Below are 25,297 nucleotides of genomic sequence, written 5' to 3' on the forward strand. Positions count from 1 at the left end.
CCTTTACTGGTAACGCCGTTTCATGCCATGGTGACAATTCATTTCGTACAATGATAAAATCGACGTAAAAAAAAATTGCAAGTTTCTATCTAAAGAGAATTCATCAAGGAAACAAAATGTTGGAAGATGTTATTTGGGTGCATTAAAAGGGAATATAACCCTTACAAATAGAAGTGTCACGAGGATATTAAATAGTAAACAGCGCATAGAAAAGTGTCCAGAATGTTTATTTACAGAAACATTGGATTGTCTTGTACTAGAGCATCAAAGTGATTTACCACGCGAGCACGAAAATGAGGGGTATTCGCAACCTCATAACGGAATGGATCTACGCCGAAATTTAATGAAGAACGAGGCCATCCTCGAGAATGGGGTAAACACGGGCTCCATGTGAGAGGGAGTCGCAAATATACGAAATCTATATAGCCAGAGAATTAAAAAAGTAATCGGCAGAAGAATCTTAATGACAAGAGAACATTACCGTTCCGACACCCATTGTGTGAAAAGAAAAGCACCGTGGATCCTAACAGCCGGGCTACTCCACACCCTATCACGTCTCCGTCGAATAAACAGAGATCGGGTATCGCGTAAAGTAGGCCGACCTCTGCTTCACAGTTACTATCTAGTGCCGGTTGAATACGATGTTGTTCGATATCTGACACACATTGTCCCTCTAGTTTTTGCAAAAAAACTCTCCATCTCATATGTAGGCTCGGATGAATCCACTTGGGAGATGGATTGGTATGTGAAAAAAAACCGATGTTTATAAAACAAGATAGCGGCAAGCCTGCCTTTCGTGTCGATGAAGCCAAGCTGAGAGAGCCTATTACAGGGAATAAAGCTATAGGTATGCGTGTTCACAATAAATGAGAAATATCCTTACCTTTCCTCTCTGGCCCCTCCAAGGCCACACACTGCTTCCATATACAGGAATGGCTCTTGGAATGCAGCCAACTGCTGTGCATCACCACTTGATTGCTTATTTTCTTGATATATCACGTCAAAAATAGTGGCAGTTTCCTCTCCTTTGTTCCCTGCTTCTACAGTTTCCACTCCAGACATCGCTTCCAAGCTTTCCACCGCTTCAACAGGCTCTATCGGCGCATGGCCGGGGCTGTCAATATCGACATCAAGTAGTGCTCGAGGATGCTCACCCTCTCCTTCATCACTCGTCGGATGGTCGATTGGTTCCGAAGGCATGCCAGTGCAAGCATTAGATGCTATTTCGGGATCATGCATGTGTAAAACTGCTGCAATCGGCTCATAGTCGTCGGGAAGATACTTGAGCCTGTCAATAGAGTCACCAAATCTGGCTCTGCAGCCTTCACCAGAAGCAACAGATATTGCCGGATACCAGATTTTTCTTGTGTCCACTTTACCGAATGCCACTCCAAGTGGTGCTCCATTTCGTGAATAGGATATTTTGCCTGCGTCAAGATCAAGTGCAACCGTTATCACGTCGCCCTTTGACCACCGATCCCCATATCGCTTGGGTAAGTGTACAGATCCATGCCATTTCATGCAGCGCTCTCCGTCATAAGAATAAGATTCCGAGTCATCACCGACACCATTGCCTCCAGCTGCATCAAAATGACATCGGTCCGTCGCCCACCCTACTTGAATCATCCCGTCTGTCTTCAGTACAATCTCATATGCATATTTACCTCCGCCAGTCACCCCGTGTGTCGCACACACGCTTTCGAAGGTCCCCGCGTCATTCCGTACCTCAAGATGGTCATAGGAGAGACAGAGGAGAGAGGTTTTGCGGTTCAAGCTCCATTCCACACAATGGGGACGGTTTGAAGTAGGCCATCCGATCTCGTCCACATAGTGTGAGGCCAAGGTATTGAGCAGGAGCTGGCCGTAGAAGTCAAAAAGCGGCGACTCATGAGAGGCAAGAGCACGCCAGACTGCAATCCCAACTGTAATGGAATCAGTGGTGGAAAGTGCCTTTTCATAGCGTGTATAGATTGCCAAGGATTCAACGGATATGTCCACCAAAGAGCGGGTGCACTTGAAAAGTCTTAATATTCCGCGAACAAAATGCGCCTGCTTTAGCTGATCACGCACTTCCTCAAAACGCATCAAGCTATTTAATATATGCAACGAGTGCCCGGACAATAGCCTTTTAATCTTTCCAGATTTTCTCGATTCCCCATCTTCTTCTCTCTGCTCTCTCTGTTGTTGGGCAAATCGCGATAGAAGTCCAACATTATCCAAACACCCCAATTCCTCTCCTGTGTCCTCTGTTTTATTGTTGTTCCCCGATCCAATCAACTGTGCATATTCCATTGCCACATTCAAGTCATGCTCTGATTCTGATTCACTTTCTGAAAAGTCCTTGAATGTTTCTAGAGCAGCAAAGTAAGCTTCATTTTCTCCTCGGTTTAGTTCATTGAATTTCCGTACGAAGCTAGCGCGAGATATCGAGGTCGTCAACGCAGGCTGTGCACATATGATGAGCAGGGTTGCAATTAGGTTATGGACAAGTGATGGCTCTTTCATGGCAATTTCGCTATCCGTACGACAGAGTTCGAGCATGAATTTCGAAGAGAGCTCATGATTATCAAAGAGTATGGAAAGGGTATGCAGTTGAGCAACAAGATAATCAAATGATTTTGAACTAGAGGAAAGGAGTCTTGCGGGAGTTTCCGGTGGGTTATAGAGGTTTACTCCGGTAATACTCGTAGCGAGTTCGATAATTTGGTGGATGAAAGGCCGTATGACTTCGTATAAAAACTGCGAAAAAAGAGAGCTATCTAGAAAGAGGCCAAAAGTTTAGTGACAGGAGCATATAGAAATCATAAAAATTTACCTTTAATGGCAAGCATCAACAGGGCATCTGCACAAGTGATCAAAATATCCTCATTTTTGGAAGTGAGAAGTGCGTTCGAAAGCAGTTTCACAGAGCCAGCTTCAATAAAACCAATGGCAAACTCATCTATTCACGTGTATCTATAAAATCATTTTTTCATAACATAGCCAGAGCACATCCAATGTAACTTACTCGACATGCTGGATAGGTTGAAAACCATGGCAGCCACGTCCTTGAATACCTCTGTATCTTCCGATTTAAGAAGTTCACATAATCGTGGTAAGAGATTCGGCTCGCCAGAAAGCCACTTGATATTTGCATCTAGATTAAAAATAGAAAAAAAGTTCATTAACACACTAGAAGAAAGTGTACAGAGAGCTAAGATTAACGATACTTGCGTGAAGTACAAAGCATGGAAATAAGTTGGACAGACAAGGATATCATCTGCTTGCTTGAATTTGATGAATCTGGAGAGTTATTATTCGATGATCTCGTAAGGTCGAGAAGCACAGCGAGCCCACCAGCATTGAATATCTTCTCATGGCATTGCACTAAAATAGTATAATTAAATCAGCCCTCCCCCCCAAAAAAAACATCAAGATTCAATTACTACAATGACTTACAATGTTTGCCTAACTCTCGTAGCATCCAAAGGGACCAATATTGTATATCCTCTTCGTTTGAAGTCAAGCATTCCACTACATGCTTCACAAGTCCACATCGAATAATTTCAATCTGATAATCATCTAATATAGCAAAATATAAATATACTTGAGGGGATTTTAAATAAATATCCCTATAAAAATACCTTGTTTATGAGAGAGTAGCGTCAATACTCGAAGTACAATGCGGGAAACGGCTAGACCCTCCATACTTAGGAGATTAGCCATAGAGCGAAGAATGGATTTTATCGATCGAAATAATTCAAGATTGACATCTACGCAACTTTAATTAGAACTGAATGAGTAAAACGGAAAATATGAATACTACCTCGTACCGCATACTCATGTAAGAGCATCAGTCCCCACCAAAGGAGTTCATAGTCCTCTACAAAAAGAACAAATTTGTAAGATAAACCCTTTGCAAATCCTATATATAAAGTGACCGTACCACTCTTCAGACATGTGGCGATGATAGACCCAATATCACACTCCAATAGATCCCGTAGATGCTTTTGAACCACTCCAACTATGCATGGAATCATTACCATATTAGCTATCATGTAAATTAGAGGTATCAACTGAGTTACTTTGTGTTTCGCTACTAATTAAAGTGACCAGAGCCTGCATCATGTATTTGGGCATGACTAGACTTCCATAGGTTGCGAGGGTCATCCGAGCAAATACTGGGAGAAAACCGGCTTCAATAAGCTTGGGCTGAACAGGTTCTAGTAGGAATTGTTATAGATAAATATATGTTTTTAAATAAGTACTGAACATCCTTACTGCATTGCGACACTAAGAATGCGACCATTAAACTCCAGTATCGAAGCTCATTATTATTAGGGTACTTTGAAAGTATATTTAAAATGGATTCAAGAATGCCTTGCTGAACTATTTGCTCCTTTCTTGTATCTAATAACAATCGCCATAGAAAACTGGATTAAATGAAGGTTCTGATAAGAATTAAATGACGCGCATTTTACCATTTCTATCAATTAAAAAAGTTATAACAGCCATAGCTGCCCGAAGTGTTGGCTCGGTGCTCTCTGTGTATTTTTTAGTCTCGAGTTCCGCCACTATCTCTACCATTGTATCAAGTGTTCTCATTTCTGCGAGTCGATCTAGGTTGGAATCTGATACACAAGGGAGATATATGACAAAACTTGTAGTGACTCTGTAAAAGTGGCAAAAATGATATATGCTTACCTTGCCTGGCTAGCATTTGAATTGCAGTTACACCTTTTAGGCGTATCTTAGGATCTTCATCACGACATGAGTATAAAAGAAAATTTAGATTTTCGTCTGAAAATGCAAGGCATATTTCAGAATGTGAATTTTTACATAGATATAAAATATATTAATGATCAGTACTAGATTATGTGAAAGTAAAACAGCACACACCTGACATAGCCCGGCTTAAAACAATTCTCAAAGAGCTATAATAAAGATAAGTGTAGGGTTAAGAGATTATCCTTCAGAGTATTCAAATCGCTTATATTTGGCAATGCAGTAGAGTATTTAATACCTCTGGGAAAGACTTGCGTCCCCAAATTTGACGAGTTCCGCTAAAGCTGGCAAGCTTATTACTAAAATTAACATAATTATTATTGATTCAAGTAATTTCTTAAAGAGGCATAGGCTTACCGTTTTCCATTTCTCTAACCATTTTCTTTGCACGATTACTTCTATTTCGCTTCGATTGGAATTGTTTTATCGCTACATATACAACCATTACTGAAGCCATGCCAGCAAAGAAGCTGAATGCGACACCTGCCGCGCCTGCTTTAACCATTTGCAGTAACAGCTAGCCCGATAAATAATAATATCCACGTTACAAAATATATCTATACATTCGAAGGGAGTTGAATGAATTATTACCGAGTACAAATGAAGTACGATTATCCGATTATTCCTAACCGGCTATCCCATAGAGAATAGTTGAATGATAGCCGTTTAATTCATAATTCAAGCAATTTTGGAGTGGTTAATGCAACCACAACACACATATTTTATGAATAATCTCTATATCATTTCTACAAAAAGCTGCTTCTTAGTACATCATTTTCCGGTCCGATTGATTTATACCCAAAAGAATAAACCATTCTTATAACATGAGTACCAAATGAATTTTGATTTAAAACAGCTCTAACTTCTAATGCCAGATTTTATGGCCAGAGAGATTTAACTCTTATTTTCGCAATAAAATATAAATCATGTGGGTATTCTCTTAACAGTTTCTAAATAAAAATATGTTGTTCTCTTCCCTGCTCACCATATATTCTTTTATTGCTGGAATTTTAATTGTTCGTGATCGAATGGCATTAACATATTGGACTTCACCCGGTAGTTATGGTAGGTTTGATTTATTTCATATATCAAATGTTCTTCTAGCTTATATAATCAATCATTTTGTAAAGCCGTCAGTGATAGGCTTGACTACGATATAAATGCACAGCTTATGCTATATATTCGCGTAATGCATTACCTTCAGATGTTGCTCGAAATACGGGGTTGATTCACTTTTCTTAATATGGGTTATCTATATTATAATTAGAATTTCTAATTAATATTATGTGTCCTAGTTCTTTCTTTTTTTTTTTCATCCTTTATATTTCATTGATAAAGAGTATAGGAGGTAGGCCTAATTTCGTTGGAGTATATTCTGTTGTTGTCTTATTTATACACATTTATTTGGCTGTTATTAATTTTGGTCGTGGATGCATTCTTTTTAATTTGGTACTAATATTCTATGCCATTCTTTCCCTTTCTCTTTGGTGTAGTTAATTAGCATATCATTAGTTCAGGTCTTAAAATCATGGAGAAATTTAAGGAGGTAATTTGACCTATTATACACATTATTTCATGCTTTCTTTTTCAACTTTTATTTCTGCAGAAACTTAACGTTCTTCGCAATGAAGTTGATGCCGCCAACTTACGCGCTGAAGCTGCAGAACGACATGCCAAGCAGCTGGAGCTTGAAAACACGAATAAAGATCACGAAATCCATTCATTACAGACACGTTTGCTAAATTTGGAGGCAGAACTTGAACGTGCAGAGATACGAATCCGCGAAGCTAAGGCAATTGAGGAGGACGAGGCAAACTCGAAAAATCAGAATGAGAGTTTATTGCGAAAAATTGCCTTATTAGAAGGTGAGCTAGACAATGCCGAGAGAAATTTAAAGGAAATGACGCAAAAGTATGGCCTAGTGCTGGTCCACGTCAAAATATTTCTAATACTGACGATTTTTTTTATGTGAATATCAGTTTCCGTGAAGCCGACGTGAAAGCGGAGCACTTTGAACGCAAGATGCAGCAGATGGAAATTGAGCGCAACGAGTTGGAACGTAAGATAGAGGAGCTGACAGCCAAATATAGAGAATCGCAAGAAGAGCTCAACAACTTGCATAAGCAACTGGAGGAGATATAATGTGAGCCAAAATGTGGCACGCTATTTAATGTTATAATTAAATGTGATCTTAAGTTTCTACTTGTCCCCTATTTTTACAGCAAGTTCATGTTGGTTCTCTACTTTAGCCATGTGGAGATGAGATTGAACATTTTCTTGTTTCAGATGTGAGGCGTTCAATTCCCTAATTATTTACATTACTATTATCCAATATATACTCAACTAAAGATATATGTGATATCACTTCGATGTTTATGTTATAACTCTGGCTTTGACATAAAGAAGACAGTAGTGTTGTAAATACCTGTATTCTGTCGAGACACCCAGATTCCAAGACACAAACGCGTAGCAATATAAAAGAAAAATTTTACATGAAAAGAAACACAAACTAAATTGCAAATTTATTTGTAGAACTCGAAATCGACGTCTGTCTTTTTCACATTTGATTTATATCCCTTTTCAATATCCTTGCTTAGGATGACGTATCTGTTCTTACGCACTGCATGCATACCCGCCTCCTGGCAAATGGCGGCTATTTCTGCACCTGAAAGCTTATCAGGACGAGAGACAACTAGAATAAATATTGCACAGTTAACCATTGGCTCTAATGATGATTTAGCAGCACTATTAACTTACAGTCTTCAAGGTCGACCTCTTCTGAGAGGTTCATCTTAGAGGTAATAGTTTGGAATATTAATCGCTTCTGTCGGCGATCTGGAGTCGGGAATTCGATCTTCCTGTCCAGACGGCCTGGTCGCAAAAGCGCAGGATCCAGTGTATCTGCACGATTTGTAGCCATGATCACTTTGATATTTGAAGTTTGATCGAACCCATCCATTTGATTGAGCAACTCTAGCAAAATTCTTTGAACTTCACGGTCTGCACCAGTCTGTGCATCGAATCGCTTCGTCGCAATAGCATCGATTTCATCAATGAAGATAATGGATGGAGCATTTTCTCTCGCAAGACGAAACACATCACGCACCATCCGTGGGCCTTCACCAAGATACTTCTGAACGAATTCAGATCCAACAACACGGATAAAAGACGCAGTAGTGTGGTGCGCAACCGCTTTTACAAGCATAGTTTTACCTGTACCGGGAGGTCCATAGAGCAGCACACCTCGCGGCGGGTCAATACCAATTTGGCGGTAAAGATCAGCGTGAGTCAAAGGTAGCTCAACTGCCTCTCTAATCTCTTGCTTTTGCATGTCAAGACCACCAACATCTTGATATGTGACATCCGGCTTTTCATCAGCACCCAACATTGCAATACTACTATCGGCCTCGGGTGGGAGAACATCAACAAGGGCATTTGAATGACGATGTAATGCCACTGAAGATCCAGGTTTCAAAAGTTCGCGATCAATTGTGCTAAGAATTCGGACAGCTATTTAATTTTTAAAAGTTAGCGTATAAAAATTGACATTGGCTATTACTAAATGCTGTTTTTTTTACCGTAATTGGATCCTGTAGTCGATCCAACAATTCCCGTATGCTGGTCAATTGCTTCTAAGAACTGACCGATCACAAGGGGAACGGATTGGATGCGACGTACTTCCTCCTGAGCGCGTACCAGTTCACCGCGTAAATTCTTCTGCTCATCCTTAATATATTCTTCTTGCAATTCGAGAAATTCGAGATGTCGTTGCAGCTTCTTCAGCTTGACATAGAGATCTTCCTCGCTCAAATCTTCAAGAACGGAGATTTTAGTCGCGTCGGCAACGGACTCCTATATACATTATTAATCAGCTAACTCCATAATCTACAAAGAAATCAAAATTGTCAACAACATACATCCTTCTTAGACACAACAATTCCGATTTCTTCCATGATTTTATATTATCTTTATAAAAACGAATCTGAACAAAATATTTCAAAATATGACTTGCCTCAGCTTACGCACGCCGAAATCACTTATAGTACAGTACTAGAAATCCTTGGTGGCTTAGGTGAATCTATATCTAGATATCTTTTCGCGTTGTGGGGGCCAAGATAACATCGAATAGACATCATTGTAATAATGCCAGTAAGTTATCTATCAATTGATATTTGATTGCTGAAAACGTCCTCTAATAATGATGATCCCATGTTGCAGGCGTATCATTCTCAATTCAATGAAGCGACTGAATTTCGATCGCTAGGGAACATGGTAATGCTTCCCATTAAAACAAAAGTTCGTGGACCTGCACCTCCCCCAAGTAAGTATATAGTACAAAACGGCAAACCTTTTTAAGAGGTTTACCGGGATGATGAATATTTTATTTTCTCTTTATTCACTTTTTCATTTTGATGATATATCTATATTTTATCAGGTGATCCCACTGCAGATGATATAATTGACGAAGCCCTCGATCTCTTCCGCGCGAATTGCTTCTTCCGCAATTTCGAAATTAAGGGACAAGCAGACCGTGTACTTATCTATCTCATCCTCTTCATCTCTGAATGCCTCAATAAACTTGCAACAAAGCCTTCCTCTCAAGGGGATGCAGTCAAGACACTTAATACTGTCGCACTACAGAACTTTGCTATTCCAGGGGATCCAAATTTCCCTTTGAATGCATTGTATCAAGCGCCAAAAGACCGTAATGAATCCGGTAAGCAAAATATAAAATATGATGTAGCTTCATTGCATTAGGCGCTTGTTAATCTATTAAATGAAATAGATATTTTGCGACAATATATGAGCCAGCTGCGTCAAGAGCTAGCGAATCGTTTGGTGGAGCGTGTTTATGTGGACGGGAAGCCAAGCAAGTGGTGGATGTGTTTTGCAAAGCGAAAGTTCATGAACAAGTCGCTTTAATCTTTCTCGTTTCATTTTGGTTTATCTTCAGAATAAATTTGACAATTATTTTCACATAATATCCTATCATAGCTGTAAATTCGACCATCGGGTATAGGATAGTCTGCTTTTTAGGTGGCATACTGTCACGTTACTTATATAATAAGCTATGTCGACTGGTATTGTTCTAAGTTGACATACATGGTGGCGGCAATAGCTTGACTTTTTGTGCAATTGGGTGAGAGTTTTTTCAAAGAGCTTTCTACGAAAGAATAGGTAGGTATAACTTAAAGCAAAGGAGGAAGAATCGCACCAAATATGAAGTTATTGTTGTACTCTTAATGGAGCGTCTATAATTTTCGTTTTTCAGATGGGTCAAATATATTACAAAATGCTTCGGATTTTTAAAAGCCTATATTTCAGTAGCTTCGATAGAAATTTGGCCTGAATAATTGCCTGGGGACGGGAGACTAATTAATGCTTCCCAGTGGTCTATTCCATTTGATTTCTCCCCGCTCTAAATTTTAAGTGCCACCAAACATTCTCCGAAGGCTCAAATTCTCTTAGCTATACATTTGCAAATTCTACTCTTATTAAGTATCCTTTCTCTATTATATTCTCTGCTGAACAACTCTCAGCATGACTATTCCCATCCAAGCTTATATTGGTATATATGTTTAATTTTGTCAAGAAATATTAGCATTAATTTATCCCATCTAATATTTACTTATAGATCGCGCTTGCGATCCAATGCGTTACGAGCCCGATCTGGCACTCAATCTCGAGATCTGTGATATTATCGTTAAAAAAGCTGGAAATACGTAAGTTTTTAGCTTATTATATAATATCGTTAAAGATATTGCTTTCGACCGCTTTGGAATTGGATTTTTTTTTTGACAAATTTATGAAATGAATTTTTATATTTGTCAAATATATTATAGACCTCGCGATGCCGCAATGCACATCGTGAAACTGATCAATAATCGCAACTTAAATGTATCGTTACTTGCACTGACAGTAAGATCTCCTGCACTAGTTTCATTTTTTAAGCTTTGAATTTCATTCTGACCTCGACTTTTTTTCTCAGCTCCTCGACCACTGTGTCAAGAACTGTGGCTACCCTTTTCATCTGCAAATAGCCACCAAGGAATTTCTCAATGAACTAGTCAAACGATTTCCAGAACGACCGCCTGCTGTTCCTAATGCTTCAATGCATCGCATCTTGCAAATGATTGGCGAATGGAAGATGACCTTGTGCAGCAATTCTCGACATCGAGAGGATCTTATCCACATCAAAGATATGTATAGGTTGCTTTCTTTTAAGGGATATAGATTCCCGGCAATGCGCGATGACTCCGTGGCCGCACTAAATCCCAGTGAGAATCTGAAATCAGCCGAAGAACTTGAAGAGGAGGATCGGGTAGCTCAGTCGGCGGTATATGTTTATTTTATATATACTAAAATAGAAAATTTGGGGCAAGACCTGACGATTTCCTATATAGAAATTGCAAGAGTTGATTCGAAGAGGAAGACCAGAGGATTTGGTTAAAGCTAATGAGTTAATGAAGATAATGGTTGGATATGTAAGTAAGCGTACGCTATTATCCATTGAGAATGACGCGTCTGAATTTTTTCTTGTTTTGCTTTAGGAAAAAAGAGGTCGGCCAAACTATAGACAACAAATGAACGAGCAGCTCGAAAAAATTCATCAAAAAGCCCTCTTACTTAATGATATGCTCTCGAATGTGAGACCTGGAGATAATATCGGTGGTGATATCTATGAGGTAGAAAAAAATCATTTCTTCGTCATTTTGTTATGAAGTGGATCTATAATCTCTGGACTGTTTTAGGAAATGGCATCCGCTTGTAAAGTTGCACAGTCAAAACTACAAAAGATAATAGGAGATGAGGAAAACCCTGAAAGCATAGAGAAATTATTGATGATCAACGACACGATCAACAGCGTGCTTGACAACTACGCGAACATTCGAAATGGTATTTACTCGACAGAGCCAGGTGCTTCCCCTATTGCACCAGGGTAAATATTATTAGTGCTCAGCTAATTTATTTCTGAATTTGAGGCTAATGTATAATGTCGTAGCAACATGGAAAAGCAAATTGCTGCAGTCACTGCCTCGCTTATTGATCTTGACGACTTTGGAACAGGCACTGAAAATACCCCACAGCAAAATCAGGCAAATTCTGGTGACGGTGCTTCGAATTTGGTGGATGATTTACTCGGCCTTTCATTTAATGATAATTCAGCAAGTACTGGTTTTGGTATCGGTGGCAACATTGCGTTGCCTTTGGGAGGTGCATCTCAAGGTAAACACGCTTTTTTTGAATCAAACTTCCTAAGATAGTAGCCTTATTTCCAAACTTAACAGCTATTTCGAACCCCCCTTCCACAGGATTACAAGTTGGTATGCCTACCTCCCTTTCGCAACCCACCTCGGGTGGTATGTTTAGTGTTTTGGATATCTACCTGGATGTTCCTCCTAATATTCTTTCCATCTGTAATTTTAGTGAATCCAGTGAATGCCAGTGCATTTAATACGAATCCAGCTTCCCAGAATCTTGACTTTTTCTCCTCAACTCCCGCTAAACCAATTTCTCCTACGCCTAGCAATGACTCCTGGGCATTCGCGAGTCCCCGTCCACAATCAGCTAACAGTGTCGGGTCGAATTCGTCACAAACCGCATCTATACCTTCCTCTGTCTCTGCCAATGCTCCTTCCAACAGTTTTTCCGTTATGCTGATGGACAAAAATGGACTACGTGTTGAGCTAGACGTGAAGCGCGGAGATAGCAATGTCCAGCTACACACTCGATTCTCCAACACTACAACTGTTCCTATGAATGACCTTACTTTTCATCTTGCTGTACCTAAAAGCCAGCAACTTCGAATGGAGCGTCAATCATCCCATGTTCTCCCCCCACTCTCCCAGGATGGCGTTACTCAGATGATACACATCCAAAACCCGAATCGTGAGCCATTGCGGATACGGTACAAGGTAAATTACACGCAAAACGGTGTAAAACTCGAAGAAACTGGAGAATTCTCAAAGTTTTCTTGAGAATAATATGATGCTGCAATTTCTTATCTGTTATTTATAAATTTTCCTTTTCTCTTTTATTCATTGTTATTTTCTTCATCTCATAGCTGGTTGAGAATATATACACGATGGGTCGGGTAATCCGTACCCCCCCTTTATTTTTGGAATTACAAATAATTATGGGCGGTTTTTTTTTCATGCATTATTCATGCATATTAAAGGAAAAGATGCGCCGAATACTTTAGATAATATCAACATCTTTTATTGTCAATTATAGGTCCAAACAATATGTAGTGCTTTAGTTTGCTAAAAGGCAGTTATAATCAATTCAACTACGAAGGAAGTTAAAGCCTTTTCTGTCTGACGAGCTCTTATGTTATCATGATAGGCACAAGTATATGCGCCCAAATCAAATTTCAACTAGATCATTCTATCTGGAATAAATGCCAGTTATTGCATTGCCTTTGATATTTTGGGCATAATTTCTTGGATAATTGATAATATTGTATTTTATAATTTCAAAATCTTAATTTAAGAAATTTGTGACTAAATTTTGAGCATTCACTTTCAAAAGGGAATAAAGGAAGCATAGTGCAACTTGCACCACTTTCATGGCACTCTTCAAGATATAATCCAAAATTGTCCTTGCTCTTATATTCATTTGCTTTGATTTTACTGCCTCTTTTTGGAAAAATCTCCTATTTCATTTTGTTCGCGACGGTAGGGCATGGCAGATCCACGCGATGATACCGAGCTAGACTCGCCACCCGCCGTGCGCAGATCCGCAAATAATGTCGCTAACTCCCGACAGCTTACTTCGCCCCTTGTGGATCTCGAGAGATCTACATCCCCTGTAGCTTCTTCACTCGATCGCTCTGACGCAATTGAATTCGATGACATGCAACGTCAAGTTGCAGAGGCATTGCGAAACAAGCTGTAGGTTTTAAAATTGCTAACATTTTTCATATAATATTTTACTTAATTGTGAATATGTGATAGAAATGATGTTGACGATGACTTTACATTTAAGCGAATTCATGTTCCAAAATCTGGTCGCTTCCATCGCGCTCCTTCACCATCGCCTCTCTTTTCGCATCACTCTTCCTCTACCTCTCAGATTCAGCAAAACAAAAGCGATGAAGATGATTTTAATGATGGCGATTGGGTCGTTGAGGGTACCGGGCGTCGCGTGACCTATGATGATTTCACTACGATCGACTGGATACATGATTTTGCTAAGGAGCGCGTGAGGCAACGAAGATTACGATCACAAAAGGGCATATATCGACAGTTATGGGCAGCATTCGATTCAACACAAGCTTGGATTATCATTTTGGGCGTCGCAATTGCAACTGGCTGGTTAGCAGCATTTATTGATATCTCTACAGAGTGGTTAGGAGACCTGAAAGAGGGATATTGTGGTACCGGATTTTATTTGAATCGAAAATTCTGCTGCTGGGGTATAGAAGGTAAGGCTGTGGATACAAGGTTATGATGGTTGCTATATTTCATTTTTCTTCTTTCATCAGAGAACGAGCCATGCAGTTTCTGGGTATCATGGGGGGACCTTGTATCTGGTTCTAGTACAGGAAAATTCTTTTTATCCTATCTCTTTTATGTGATCTTCGCAATAGTATTTGCAACTACAGCATCTGTGCTAGTGGTGAATTTTGCCCCATATGCTGCGGGCAGTGGGATACCCGAAGTAAAAACAATATTGGGGGGATTCGTGATTCGAAAGTTCCTAGGGCTCTGGACCCTATGCGTGAAGAGTGTTGGGCTGGTGAGTAAAAAAATAAGGCTAGTTATTAATTACGCGAGTTAAAATCTTCTTTTTAGGTGCTCGCGACAGCTTCCGGGTTGAGTATCGGTAAAGAAGGTCCGCTTGTGCATGTCGCTTGTTGCTGCGGAAATGTGTTCCCTAGATTGTTCGAAAAATATCGGAATAATGAGGCCAAGAAACGCGAGATTCTATCAGCTGCTTCGGCCGCAGGTATCTCGGTCGCATTTGGAGCCCCAATTGGGGGTGTGTTATTCAGTTTAGAGGTAACGGGATTTTCGCTCTTGGTGTTCGTTATAAAGTGAATAAACATTAATTCTATTTTCGTTGAAACATAGGAGGTGTCTTCGTATTTCCCGTCAAAAACAATGTGGAGAAGTTTCTTTTGTGCGCTGGTGGCATCGGTTGTATTGCAGGTAGTCACCCTATTATATCCTTGTGAATTAAATATAACTTGGTGTGATTGATGCTTTTGCTTTTTTTTTTTGGTAGCTTATGAATCCCTTTCGAACTGGCAAACTCGTGCTTTTTCAAGTTTCTTATGACCGCAATTGGCATGGGTTTGAGATGATATTTTTTGTAATCTTGGGAGTGCTGGGAGGACTCTTCGGCGCATTCTTCACCCATCTTAACCTGCGCATCACTGAATACCGCAAATCAACTTGGATTAGACATTTTCCAATTGAAGAGGTAGTTATAGTGACTCTTGCGAGCTCTTTATTCGGCTATTTAAATAGATTTATGCGGTAAATATTTGACTATTAAGGCATATCTAATTTTATATGCATGCTGATGTTGTTTCTTGGTACAGGGTGAGCTCATCCGATTTACTTGGCAGTTTATTTCGAGAGTGCGAAAGGAGCAGCAAATTTGGCCTTTGCAAGTAAGCGTTGACATGAGATGTTCACTTGTGTGTGATCACATACTAACCTTATGTATTAGCTCTGATGATTTCCTTTCAATAGCCCTTCTTCTAATCTTAGCAGGCACCCTAAAAATATTCTTCACTGCTGTTACGTTTGGGACAAAAGTGCCTGCAGGTGTTCTCACTCCTTCCATGGCCATCGGTGCTTGCTTTGGACGGGCACTTGGCCTTCTTATCCAGGCCTGGCAGCGATACCACCATGGTTTTTGGTTATTTGCCAGCTGCAAGCCCGATATGCCTTGTGTCACACCTGGAACTTATGCAATGGTGGGAGCTGCGGCTGCCCTCGGGGGAGTGACACGCATGACGGGTTAGAATGCATTTCGCCACAAGTGCGTAAATCATGCTGTATTGAACTAACATGCTATTATCCCAGTTTCCCTTGTGGTTATCATGTTTGAGTTGACGGGTGCTCTGACTTATGTTTTGCCCATTATGATTGCAGGTAAGCTTGTTATATTCGATTACCATTATTATCCGCCCCTTAATATGCCTTTTCCTTCTAGTTATGATTAGCAAATGGGTGGGCGATGCATTTGGCAAGGAAAGTATCTACGATGGCATCATTCGACTGAACGGCTTTCCATATCTCAACAGTAAGGAAGAGTATGTGCATCACACTCTTGCTTCGGACGTCATGACAAGAGTAGATGATTTAGTGCTGATCACAGCCACAGGAATGACGATTGAGAATTTGGGTAGGTTATTTGCTTCCATTACATCTATTTTCGTATCAATTAACTATTGATTGTAGATGAGCTTTTACATGAGACTGACTACAAGGGATTCCCCGTCGTAAATTCTTTGGGGGATTTAGCCCTAGTGGGCTACATTTCACGATCTGAACTTCGATACGCTCTTGGTACATCTTTGGCAACATATAGTTGAGTTTTGTCGTTCACCTTAACAATTATCAATTGTTTTTGTAGAGGAAGCGCGGACTAAATCAAACGTAGATGCCTCATCACCTTGCTATTTTACAAGTAACTTCCCTATCTTAGAGAGTAGCGCATTCGTAGATCTAAGGCCATGGATGGACCTAGTAAATATCAAAGTTGCTTTTTCTGCTGTATCTATTAAATTATTGACCTTCGGGTTAAATTATATCAGACACCAATTACGGCTTCCTATAAGTCACCTATGATTCTTATCGTAGACCTATTTCAAAAAATGGTATACCAATTTTTTTTTTTGGAAATAACCAGTGAGAATGGATGGTCTAACTATTGTTCTTCTTACAGGGAATCCGCTATGTCCTCCTTACCATGCGTGGCCAGCTGATGGGTCTAATCACGAAAAAGGATGTTTTAAGGCATCTCGCGATCCTTGAGCACCCTCAGTTCGACACTGCAGGGTTCATTGTAGGGGATGGATCTGCGGCGAATTTAATATCTTTTGAGAGGCGGTTATCGCAGGCGTCTTCAATGATGGATTAGTGTGAGATCTGTAAACTGGAGTTGTGTATTATTCTCTATCTTAGATAAATATATGATATCAAATATCATGCTCGACTACGAGCAACTCAATTTTGGAAGCCGAGTTTACGACCGATAGCAGAAAAATCACTTATCTTTCGAATACAGACTAAGTGAGGATAGGGAATGAAAATTTGAAGCACAAAGATTTCGAGTGGTGAACTTGAACACATCTGAATATGAAAAATGTTAACCCATCGAGGTATCTGATGTTTGAATAGATATTAGATCTTGATTAATCATCACAGCAAATATTCTACAATGACAGCAGCATAAATATAGTCTCTATAAAACAAGTGATAAAAAAAAAAGATAATTCTACGTGCCCATCAGCTATTCTTCCTTCTCTGATGGGGTAATGTAAGGCTAGAAGTAAAGGTGCCCGCCAACACCAACATAATTCCAAATGCTGTACAAGTTTTCCAGAACCGACCAAATGAGCCTTCGCCTGCCTTTTCTTGGCTTTTTTCGCGCTCCCACTGACGTCTTTGCGCAGCCTGCGCACGTAGCTCCTCCCCGTAGTGCTTTTCGTAGTGCTCCTTGTGGTTGAAGCTCCCCGGCTTTACCCCAAAGGGAGTAGCGCTCACTGTGGGACTGCGTCGTATTGGCCTTGAGGCTGAGAAACGACTCCTGGATACTGACGCATGTCGTGCGCTACTTCCCCGATTAATCGTGCGGTCATACTCTCTTCTAGACGCCTCGTGTCCAAGGATCGAATATGCTTCGCTATAAATAATACAGCAAATCGTCGGCTAGAGAACGAAGCTAGAACGGCAGTAGAATAATTACCTAATTTTTAAGAATTTCTTATGCGCTTCTTCGCTATTGTTTCGATCTGGATGGTATTTGAGTGATAATTTGTAGAATTGCGATTTGATTTTTTTTCCATCTGCATCGGGATGGCATTCAAGTGCCTCATAATGATTGCGAAGGATAATTGAGGTACTGAAATGGCGGGGATAAAACTGTGACATGCGAGATGCACACTGCGATTGTTTTAAAACCTGTGCGCATATCTTGGTTGAATGCCATTGATGCAGGCCTGCCATTTTACATATCTATCTTAAAAATCATGCCAGATAATTTTTATACTGGTAACTAAATGAAATCGCTTGGTGGCTAAGATTTTTATAATCGTAGACAGGATTTTAGTTTCTCTGTTTGTTTTCAACGCGTCAACAGATCTGACGGCAAACCATAATGGGAGATAGGCAATACGATTTCGACGATATATATCTCGGAATGCAGCGAGATGCGGGCCGCTTACGGCTGGCACCAAGCGGCGTTGGATGGAAAGCGGGTGAAAAAATGCTTACCGTCCCAATTGCAGATATAAAAAAGATCCACTGGCTACGAGTAGCACGCGATTTCCAACTACGCATCACATTACGCAATGGCAATGTAGTCAAGTTTGACGGATTCAAGAAAGATGTAACGATGATTATTATGAATAATTGTCACCTTTTTTCAGGCTGTGTACTGATCAGAGTTTTTTTTTTCTCTCTCTGCTGTAGGATTTCGAGGAGTTAAAATCAATCATAAAATCTCTGTATCATTTACAACTGGAAAATAAGGAGCTCAGCCTTAAGGGTTGGAACTGGGGACAAACGGATTTCCAGGGATCTCAGCTCCTCTTTAATGTTTCAAATCGCACGATGTTTGAGCTGCCATTAGATGAAGTCACAGACACCAATCTTACATCAAAAAATGAAGTGAGCCTAGAGTTTGTTTTATCCGATCAGTCTTCTGGTGGGAAAAAAGGCCGCGTGGCTTCCGATGTGGACCAGCTGGTGGAAATGCGATTGTTTATTCCTGGGACTGTGGTTAAGGAGGAGACTGATGACATCGAGAATAAAGAGGGTGAGGACGGGGAGGAGGAGATTAGTGCAGCACAAGCATTCTATGACATGGTGAAAACGAAAGCAGATTTGGGCCAGGTCACTGGCGAGGGTATTGTTTCCTTCTCTGAAGTGTTATTCCTTACACCACGGTAGGCTATCCTGATACCACTTCTTTATCGAAGCTCCCTAAACTTTTTTTTTTACTCTCTCAGTGGGCGATATGAAATCGATATGTACCCCGACTTCTTGCGGTTGCGCGGAAAAACCTATGACTACAAGATTGTTTACGACAATATTATCAAACTTTTCTTATTACCAAAGCCAGACGACCTTCATGTCGTCTTTGTGGTATGTCTCGTTATTAGCTAGATCCCTAAGATGCAATGGCAAAATAGTATTAAATCTCTAATTTTTTTCCTTTCTTTTTTTTTTTTTAGATTGGACTAGACCCTCCTTTGCGACAAGGCCAGACTCGGTATCCATTCTTGGTGCTGCAGTTTATTCGAGATGAAGAGCTAGAGGTTACCCTGAATTTAGATGAGTATGTATTTTTTATATCCTTTTACCGTTAGCTTTTCTAAACCAAATTTTCTTATGTACCTATTATAACAGCGAAACGATTAATGAGAAGTATGAGGGTAAATTGCAAAAGTCATATGACGCACCAACCTATGAAGTGGTGAGCACAATCTTCCGCGGACTTGCAGGCAGGAAAGTCACTGTTCCTGGAAGTTATAAGAGGTAATTCTCTAAATTTAACTATCATCCACAAGGGAAACTTGACTCTTTTTTTTTCTGCTGGAATTAATAGCCACCACGGTGCAGCGGGTATCAAAGCATCAATGAAAGCAAACGAGGGTCACCTCTATCCGCTCGAGAAATGCTTCCTGTTCATTCCGAAACCTACCACCTTTATTCCTCATCAGGAAATTGAAAGCGTAGTATTTTCACGGCAAGTTTTTCATATATTTTGAAGAGATATATAGAGCTTTTGTTAATTCCCACTATTCGATTGTTTTTTTTTTAGTGTTGGAACTTCGTTGACAAGTTCAAGAACCTTCGATCTTAAATTCAACATGCGGAGCGGCCAAGACTATCAATTTTCAAGTATTAACAGGTATTCAGCGAGAACTTATCCTTCTAGATGTGATTTATTGCTTATCATATGGGTTTTTTTTTTAAAGAGAGGAGCATGCAACCTTAGACGAGTTCCTTAAGAGTAAGAAAATCAAGATCAAGAACGAGCTCAACGAGGACACTGTTGTTAGCTATGCTGAGCTGGGCGAAGAAAGCGAGTCAGACGAAGAAGCTGGAGGGGGACGAAAGAGGCGTCGGACTGAGGGTGAAGACATGGATGAAGATGAGAGTGGTAATTATATTTCTTGTGGGCTAAATCATAACGAGTTACTCACGCTACTCTTGCTCTCTACTCTTAGTTGACGAAGATTTCGTTGCAGAGGAATCGGAATCCGACGTGGCCGAAGAGTATGATTCCGAGGCAGGATCCGACGAAGAGAATGCCGAAGAGGACGAGGAGTAGTTACCCGAAGCGCATGCTTAAAGGTACTACTCCGTTTTTCTATATTTTTTCTTTTTTCCACTAAGCTATAACTAAGATAGCCTTGTTTTGTAAGAAACTTAATTCTTTGAATAAAATGACTGTAAGTTTTATATAAAGTTCGAAGTGTGAAAATAAAGGTGATGCAAATCCAAAGAGTACAGCAAGATAGTATAATAAATATTTAAACAGTGGTAGGAGAAAAATAATCTTTTGCGATTATGAAAATAGAAATTAAAACCTATTCTTTTAGCACGTTGGCTTTGAGCAATAATGTTCGAAGTTCCTCTTTGCTATGTAGAGCTTGTAGCTCGTCACTTCCTCCTACTGATTGCCCATTAATAAACACATTGGGGAAGGTGGAGCGCCCGGTGAGGGCGGTGAGGGCTTGCTTGATTTCATAAGTGTCATCTGTAATATAGTAAATACATGAGTCAATGCCGATATGCACAAACAATAGCAAGTCTACCTCTTTCATCAGCTTCAACTACATAGAAGGGCGTAGTGAGGGAATAGCCACGGAGAATTCCTTTGGCTCGGAGAGAGTACCTAATATCGAGAGGGAAGAAGGTGAGCCTAGCTAGAGCAAAGTTAAAGGAAGATTTAGGCATACTAACGGGCAATAGGTTTTCGAGAAGACGACCACGGGATGCGTACTAATAATCTCTTTAATTTCCTTCATCAAAGCATCTTCCTGCCCGTGATTCTGCATTTCCTCTTCGAGCTTCTCAGCTCCATCTTCGCCCAGATTGAGCAGATCTTCCTCAGACGGCTCCTCCAACATCCCTCCCAGAGGATCTTCCAGCAAATGCTCTCGCATATGCTCATCCGCATGACTTTCCATATGCTCCTCAAGATTTTCACCCTCCTCCTCCACATGATCATCTTGTGAGCTCTCCTCATCTCCATTCTCCGCCATTCTATCCTCCAGTGCTGTCTCGTCGGTAGCATCCGACAATTCGTCATCATTTGTTTTCTCCTCCCTCGAGTGTCCTTCATTATCGTCCGTCTTCATCTCCTCCGGCAAGTCTGCTGATGACTCACCAGCATGCCAAATATAAACTTCCTCTTCCGCCTCCTCAGCAGCAATAGCAGCTGCTTGTTCACTTAGTTTTTCCGCCGCTTGGGGGCGTAGATGATGCTTTGGAAGAGAAAGGGAGTGTATACTGAAATTGATGGAATCACCAGGAGCCCCAAATTTGATCAGAATGACGAGAGTGAGAAAGAAAATGCATATTGAGAGAAAAAGTAAGCGGAAACGCCGGGTTCGAACAAGAGATTGCGGATTTAGAAGGGATTTACGGCGCGGTCTTTTCGGTAATTCATGGTATTGGGGAAGAAGGGGTGCTGATTTTATAGCCATTAAATTAATGTATGAATGTAAGGTATCAACATAAAGAAATGGTAATGGAGGTAATCTGTAATCTTAGCTTAGGAAAGAAACGGGAGAATTTTATGGAATAAGTGGCTTGCGGGCGGACTGCGAAAGAGAATGAAATATTGTGTGACTGCTGCATAGCTTTGCGGCTAGATCTCAGCATTATAATATAATTTTCGCGAGAATTTTTCTTTTCGCGTTTAACACCTACATCGGCATGCCCACCACTAGTACAAGACATTATTCATCAGCAAGGACCTATTCTGACATTTCTTCGGGCGGCAGCGTTTTTGAAACAGACAATGAAATAGATAGACATCTGCAGTTCATTGCTGAAAGCATGTATTAATATATTCCCAATTTTAATTGACTGCAATCTCAAAGATCATTTATCTTGTCAATGTCAGATTCCACCCTTCGTGGAGGAAAAGCGGCTATTACTGCACGAATAGCACTATTACAAGAGCAAGTTCAATGGCATGGGGTGGATGAAGAGCAGGTGTATGGTATACTAGACATTATTCTCTCTGGGAAGCTCGGTTGGTGTGCCTGTCAAGATTGAGCTAGAGCAGGATAAATTGACCAATTTTCTTTGTTTTCCTTGTCTGATAGATGAGCCGAGTGCAAAAAAACTCACCAAGCTTCTGCTTCCGCGTTATCAGGTTTCTTCCGACTGTGCCGTCCGCATTATTGGGGCAATAAAAAGTGGTGCAAATCTTAATGTGCTGGTATGTATATCAGATGTTTTCACTCAATGTCTAAGGATATGTATGTGACTGAAGTAATTTCATCTTGCCTTCAGGCAATATTATTACGTTGGCTTATCCTTGTTTATGACTACTTGGACACGCGCGGATACATACAGAATCTCTATGGCGTTCTTTTTCATTATCTTGAATATGAGACGCTTAGGTAGGATATTACCCTGAATTTTCGTACCAAACATAAAATTGAAACTTTGTGAAAAAAATTTGCTAGGCCGAATCTATGTCACTTGCTGTACTTCCTCACCAAGCGAGAACATGTAAAACCATTTCGCATTCGAAAATTGTCAGTGATTTCTGCCTATTTCAACACCCTCCACTATATATCTTAATTCTTTTACCAATCTTTCTAGACTGGATCTCCAAAATCGTGTGGGTCAAGAGCCACACCTAGTAGGCTTACTCTCAGTATACAAGGATTATGCGCCCAATCTCGTAATGACGGCGATCCCTCCAGTGCGCTCTGTTATCTTTAAAGTAAACAACTTTGGCTCCCTCTTCAAAGTAGATTACTAACGTCTATGCTCTCCTCTTTAGTGTCCAGACATCAATTGGCAACAGAACATCATAAAAGTTCAGGCCAGATGGAACTCATCTTTACCGACCGACAAAACTTTCTCTCGACAACCAATTGAAAAGCGCTCAGTGACGAAGAGAAGGAAGCTAGATCGTGTAGAACTTCCACCTATCCGGACAACGACTTACTCGATGGTACCTATTAGTTTGTCTATTTCTAACCTATCTCAGCTTAGCACTCATGTCTGATCCCTTCTTGACGATGTCTAGAAATCAGTGGGCATTGAAGAGATTTCAAGCTTCAAGGATTTGGTCAAAAATATCGACAAGTTAGAACTACCCAACCAGCTAGCTGCCGTCTTAGATAATCGACTATTGCAACATCTCGTCATCTGTAATCCTGAGAGTAAGCTGCACAACGCTTTTTCAGCTCAAAGCTTCCAATTTATTTGCCTGCCATGCTAATTTGAATTTGAACAAGGATCCACTGTGGCACGTATTAGCAACTGGTTAGGTCAGTGTCTAATGGACATCTGCTTCTGGAATGACAGCACAGTTGCGAATCGTAAACGGCTTAATGACCTCCTGGAGAAAGTCATACAATTGACTGATTTCACCAAAGTAAGTGTGATGGCGATGCACTTTTCCTCGTCAGAACAAGAATTGATATGATAACTTGTTAATTAGGAGCTTCTTCCAATCTTTGAAGCATTTTTGTCCTCCTATATTTCCAGCTGGAATGGCCTGGACTATCAAGATAAGATATTCAGGCTATTAGCTCACTTACGACCGATGTCCAGCGAAGGTTGGTGGGCATCCCAGCAAGACTGCTGAAGGAAACACCCCTTTGTAACTTCTTTATTTACTCTTAATATTCAATAGACATGCACAATCGTTTCCTGGATCCCCTATGTAAATTATTCTGCGTCTCTGCCGTCGATTGGAAGGTAACTGAAGTTTTTCCCAGATATATAACCCGTCCTGGGTCTTGACCCCTCTGACTCCCACTCCGTATTCAGGCAAAACTCATTCTTTGTTATGCAAACATCCTGCAACGTTGGACTCGACGTGAGCTGCAAGTGTCTGCCGACCCCAACGACTCTTATATCTCGGAGCAGACCTCGGTAGGTCTCTTCAATCGACTTTCCCAAAATGTTGACCTTAACGAGGCGGTTCGTGGTCTGATTCGGCACGTACATAAGATGTGCGTTTTTGCACTCGAGGTAATGGGCGTGTGACACTATAGATAAGGTTCACTTTAGTAATCTAATCCATTAAACTCCTCCTCCCCCCCCCCCCTCTCCCAATCTAACTCTTAGATCGAACATGACGACATTAGAATGCAGCATAGCGTCCTCACATTTTATGAACACCTCAGCACCACCGTCGAGCGAGACTTCCCGATGCTTGAGCTGCCTACCGCCTCGATCATCTCGCGGTGCTTCTTCTCCACCTCGGGTATGGCTGTGTCGCGGATTTGTGGAATCCTTGAGCGGTACAAAACAATGTTTGAACAGTCCGAAAATAGCAAACACCAGGATATCTTCATAAAACGTGTACGTGCCTCCTATCTCCCCCAGGATGTGACCCGCTTCAATGGGTACATAACCGACATTTGCAATGCACTCTGGATGAGTGTTGCTTTTAAGACTCCAGAGGCGTTCCAGATGACAGAGTAAGTAAGCGCCTCGAGGAAGCTCCATCCGTCCACATGGACTTAATCTCCATTTCTACCTTTCCTTTGCCAATGTTTCCTACAGGGGGCTGATCCGGGAGCTGCGACGGATGTGTGAAAATCGAGGAGAAAATATGTCGCAAATATTTTCCTTGACCTATTCGCCAGCCTTCATCTCATTATCCCAGCGATTTGTCCGCCATCTTGAGGATATGCACACCCTCCCAATACCCGAGGAGGAACGATGCCATGCCCCCATGTCCGAAGAGACAGCTCAAGTATGTAAACGGGCTTTGTAACTTTTGCTGAACTTCCATATCAAAACTAAACCTCTTTTTTTTTTCCTCTCTCGATTCTCCCGTATAGTCCTCTAGTCTTCCTATTAAGTACACTGAATACAGGGAAACATACCTGGACCACCTGGATGATATTGGGTTCACCGGTCTACGCCGCTTCCTATACTGTACCATGGACAAATTGATCAAGAAAGAAAGGCAGCGACTAAGAGAAATGGCTTTGGCCGGAGAAGATTAACTCGAATAAAAATGCCTCCATCATGATTATTTTTGCTGTGTTTTCCTTTATTCCTTAATGAATGTTTGCTCTTTGTTATTTGTTTTCTTATTCTCGTTATTGTGATCGCCTGTTGTAATATACGTAAAT

General features: G+C 40.7%; 10 protein-coding genes across 10 annotated transcripts; 6 read left to right on the forward strand and 4 right to left on the reverse strand.

The window, feature by feature from the left end:
* Nucleotides 1-879: 879 nt before the first annotated feature.
* Nucleotides 880-5,076, reverse strand: VTP21DRAFT_8477 (uncharacterized protein; the record flags this gene model as incomplete). Its single annotated transcript, XM_069399331.1, has 14 exons — nt 880-2,759; nt 2,816-2,941; nt 3,008-3,136; nt 3,214-3,366; nt 3,439-3,561; nt 3,624-3,752; nt 3,806-3,862; nt 3,926-4,003; nt 4,065-4,202; nt 4,261-4,389; nt 4,461-4,610; nt 4,684-4,779; nt 4,879-4,913; nt 5,003-5,076. The coding sequence occupies 14 exons, from the start codon at nt 5,074-5,076 to the stop codon at nt 880-882; spliced, it is 3,297 nt and encodes a 1,098-aa protein (XP_069254759.1).
* Nucleotides 5,077-6,292: 1,216 nt separating this feature from the next.
* Nucleotides 6,293-6,906, forward strand: VTP21DRAFT_8478 (uncharacterized protein; the record flags this gene model as incomplete). The annotated part of the gene is made up of 3 exons (XM_069399332.1): nt 6,293-6,310; nt 6,371-6,675; nt 6,744-6,906. The coding sequence occupies 3 exons, from the start codon at nt 6,293-6,295 to the stop codon at nt 6,904-6,906; spliced, it is 486 nt and encodes a 161-aa protein (XP_069254760.1).
* A 380-nt stretch (nt 6,907-7,286) lies between these two features.
* VTP21DRAFT_8479 (uncharacterized protein) lies at nt 7,287-8,717 on the reverse strand (the record flags this gene model as incomplete). Its single annotated transcript, XM_069399333.1, has 4 exons — nt 7,287-7,456; nt 7,522-8,274; nt 8,343-8,616; nt 8,682-8,717. 4 exons carry the CDS (start codon nt 8,715-8,717, stop codon nt 7,287-7,289), a joined length of 1,233 nt encoding a protein of 410 aa, XP_069254761.1.
* A 190-nt stretch (nt 8,718-8,907) lies between these two features.
* VTP21DRAFT_8480 (uncharacterized protein) lies at nt 8,908-9,687 on the forward strand (the record flags this gene model as incomplete). Its single annotated transcript, XM_069399335.1, has 4 exons — nt 8,908-8,913; nt 8,983-9,085; nt 9,200-9,481; nt 9,551-9,687. The coding sequence occupies 4 exons, from the start codon at nt 8,908-8,910 to the stop codon at nt 9,685-9,687; spliced, it is 528 nt and encodes a 175-aa protein (XP_069254762.1).
* A 618-nt stretch (nt 9,688-10,305) lies between these two features.
* On the forward strand, nt 10,306-12,743 carry VTP21DRAFT_8481 (uncharacterized protein; the record flags this gene model as incomplete). The annotated part of the gene is made up of 10 exons (XM_069399336.1): nt 10,306-10,333; nt 10,400-10,487; nt 10,608-10,683; nt 10,754-11,101; nt 11,169-11,249; nt 11,316-11,450; nt 11,517-11,704; nt 11,768-11,991; nt 12,078-12,125; nt 12,193-12,743. 10 exons carry the CDS (start codon nt 10,306-10,308, stop codon nt 12,741-12,743), a joined length of 1,767 nt encoding a protein of 588 aa, XP_069254763.1.
* A 706-nt stretch (nt 12,744-13,449) lies between these two features.
* Nucleotides 13,450-16,863, forward strand: VTP21DRAFT_8482 (uncharacterized protein; the record flags this gene model as incomplete). The annotated part of the gene is made up of 14 exons (XM_069399337.1): nt 13,450-13,658; nt 13,722-14,191; nt 14,252-14,505; nt 14,562-14,768; nt 14,841-14,918; nt 14,995-15,248; nt 15,314-15,385; nt 15,445-15,737; nt 15,804-15,872; nt 15,934-16,125; nt 16,182-16,289; nt 16,357-16,469; nt 16,538-16,600; nt 16,669-16,863. The coding sequence occupies 14 exons, from the start codon at nt 13,450-13,452 to the stop codon at nt 16,861-16,863; spliced, it is 2,577 nt and encodes an 858-aa protein (XP_069254764.1).
* A 368-nt stretch (nt 16,864-17,231) lies between these two features.
* VTP21DRAFT_8483 (uncharacterized protein) lies at nt 17,232-17,951 on the reverse strand (the record flags this gene model as incomplete). Its single annotated transcript, XM_069399338.1, has 2 exons — nt 17,232-17,628; nt 17,692-17,951. The coding sequence occupies 2 exons, from the start codon at nt 17,949-17,951 to the stop codon at nt 17,232-17,234; spliced, it is 657 nt and encodes a 218-aa protein (XP_069254765.1).
* Nucleotides 17,952-18,102: 151 nt separating this feature from the next.
* Nucleotides 18,103-20,283, forward strand: VTP21DRAFT_8484 (uncharacterized protein; the record flags this gene model as incomplete). The annotated part of the gene is made up of 9 exons (XM_069399339.1): nt 18,103-18,333; nt 18,417-18,892; nt 18,956-19,091; nt 19,181-19,284; nt 19,356-19,484; nt 19,555-19,695; nt 19,771-19,860; nt 19,928-20,112; nt 20,180-20,283. 9 exons carry the CDS (start codon nt 18,103-18,105, stop codon nt 20,281-20,283), a joined length of 1,596 nt encoding a protein of 531 aa, XP_069254766.1.
* A 259-nt stretch (nt 20,284-20,542) lies between these two features.
* On the reverse strand, nt 20,543-21,664 carry VTP21DRAFT_8485 (uncharacterized protein; the record flags this gene model as incomplete). Its single annotated transcript, XM_069399340.1, has 3 exons — nt 20,543-20,712; nt 20,771-20,850; nt 20,919-21,664. 3 exons carry the CDS (start codon nt 21,662-21,664, stop codon nt 20,543-20,545), a joined length of 996 nt encoding a protein of 331 aa, XP_069254767.1.
* A 232-nt stretch (nt 21,665-21,896) lies between these two features.
* On the forward strand, nt 21,897-25,168 carry VTP21DRAFT_8486 (uncharacterized protein; the record flags this gene model as incomplete). The annotated part of the gene is made up of 15 exons (XM_069399341.1): nt 21,897-22,017; nt 22,087-22,218; nt 22,292-22,407; nt 22,482-22,591; nt 22,658-22,729; nt 22,797-22,920; nt 22,981-23,154; nt 23,230-23,365; nt 23,441-23,580; nt 23,647-23,764; nt 23,842-23,906; nt 23,979-24,182; nt 24,279-24,634; nt 24,720-24,912; nt 25,001-25,168. The coding sequence occupies 15 exons, from the start codon at nt 21,897-21,899 to the stop codon at nt 25,166-25,168; spliced, it is 2,229 nt and encodes a 742-aa protein (XP_069254768.1).
* Between the last annotated feature and the right edge of the window lie 129 nt (nt 25,169-25,297).

Source organism: Calcarisporiella thermophila (assembly GCF_041956535.1).
Source record: "Calcarisporiella thermophila strain CBS 279.70 unplaced genomic scaffold VTP21scaffold_4, whole genome shotgun sequence".
NCBI lineage: Eukaryota > Fungi > Calcarisporiellomycota > Calcarisporiellomycetes > Calcarisporiellales > Calcarisporiellaceae > Calcarisporiella > Calcarisporiella thermophila.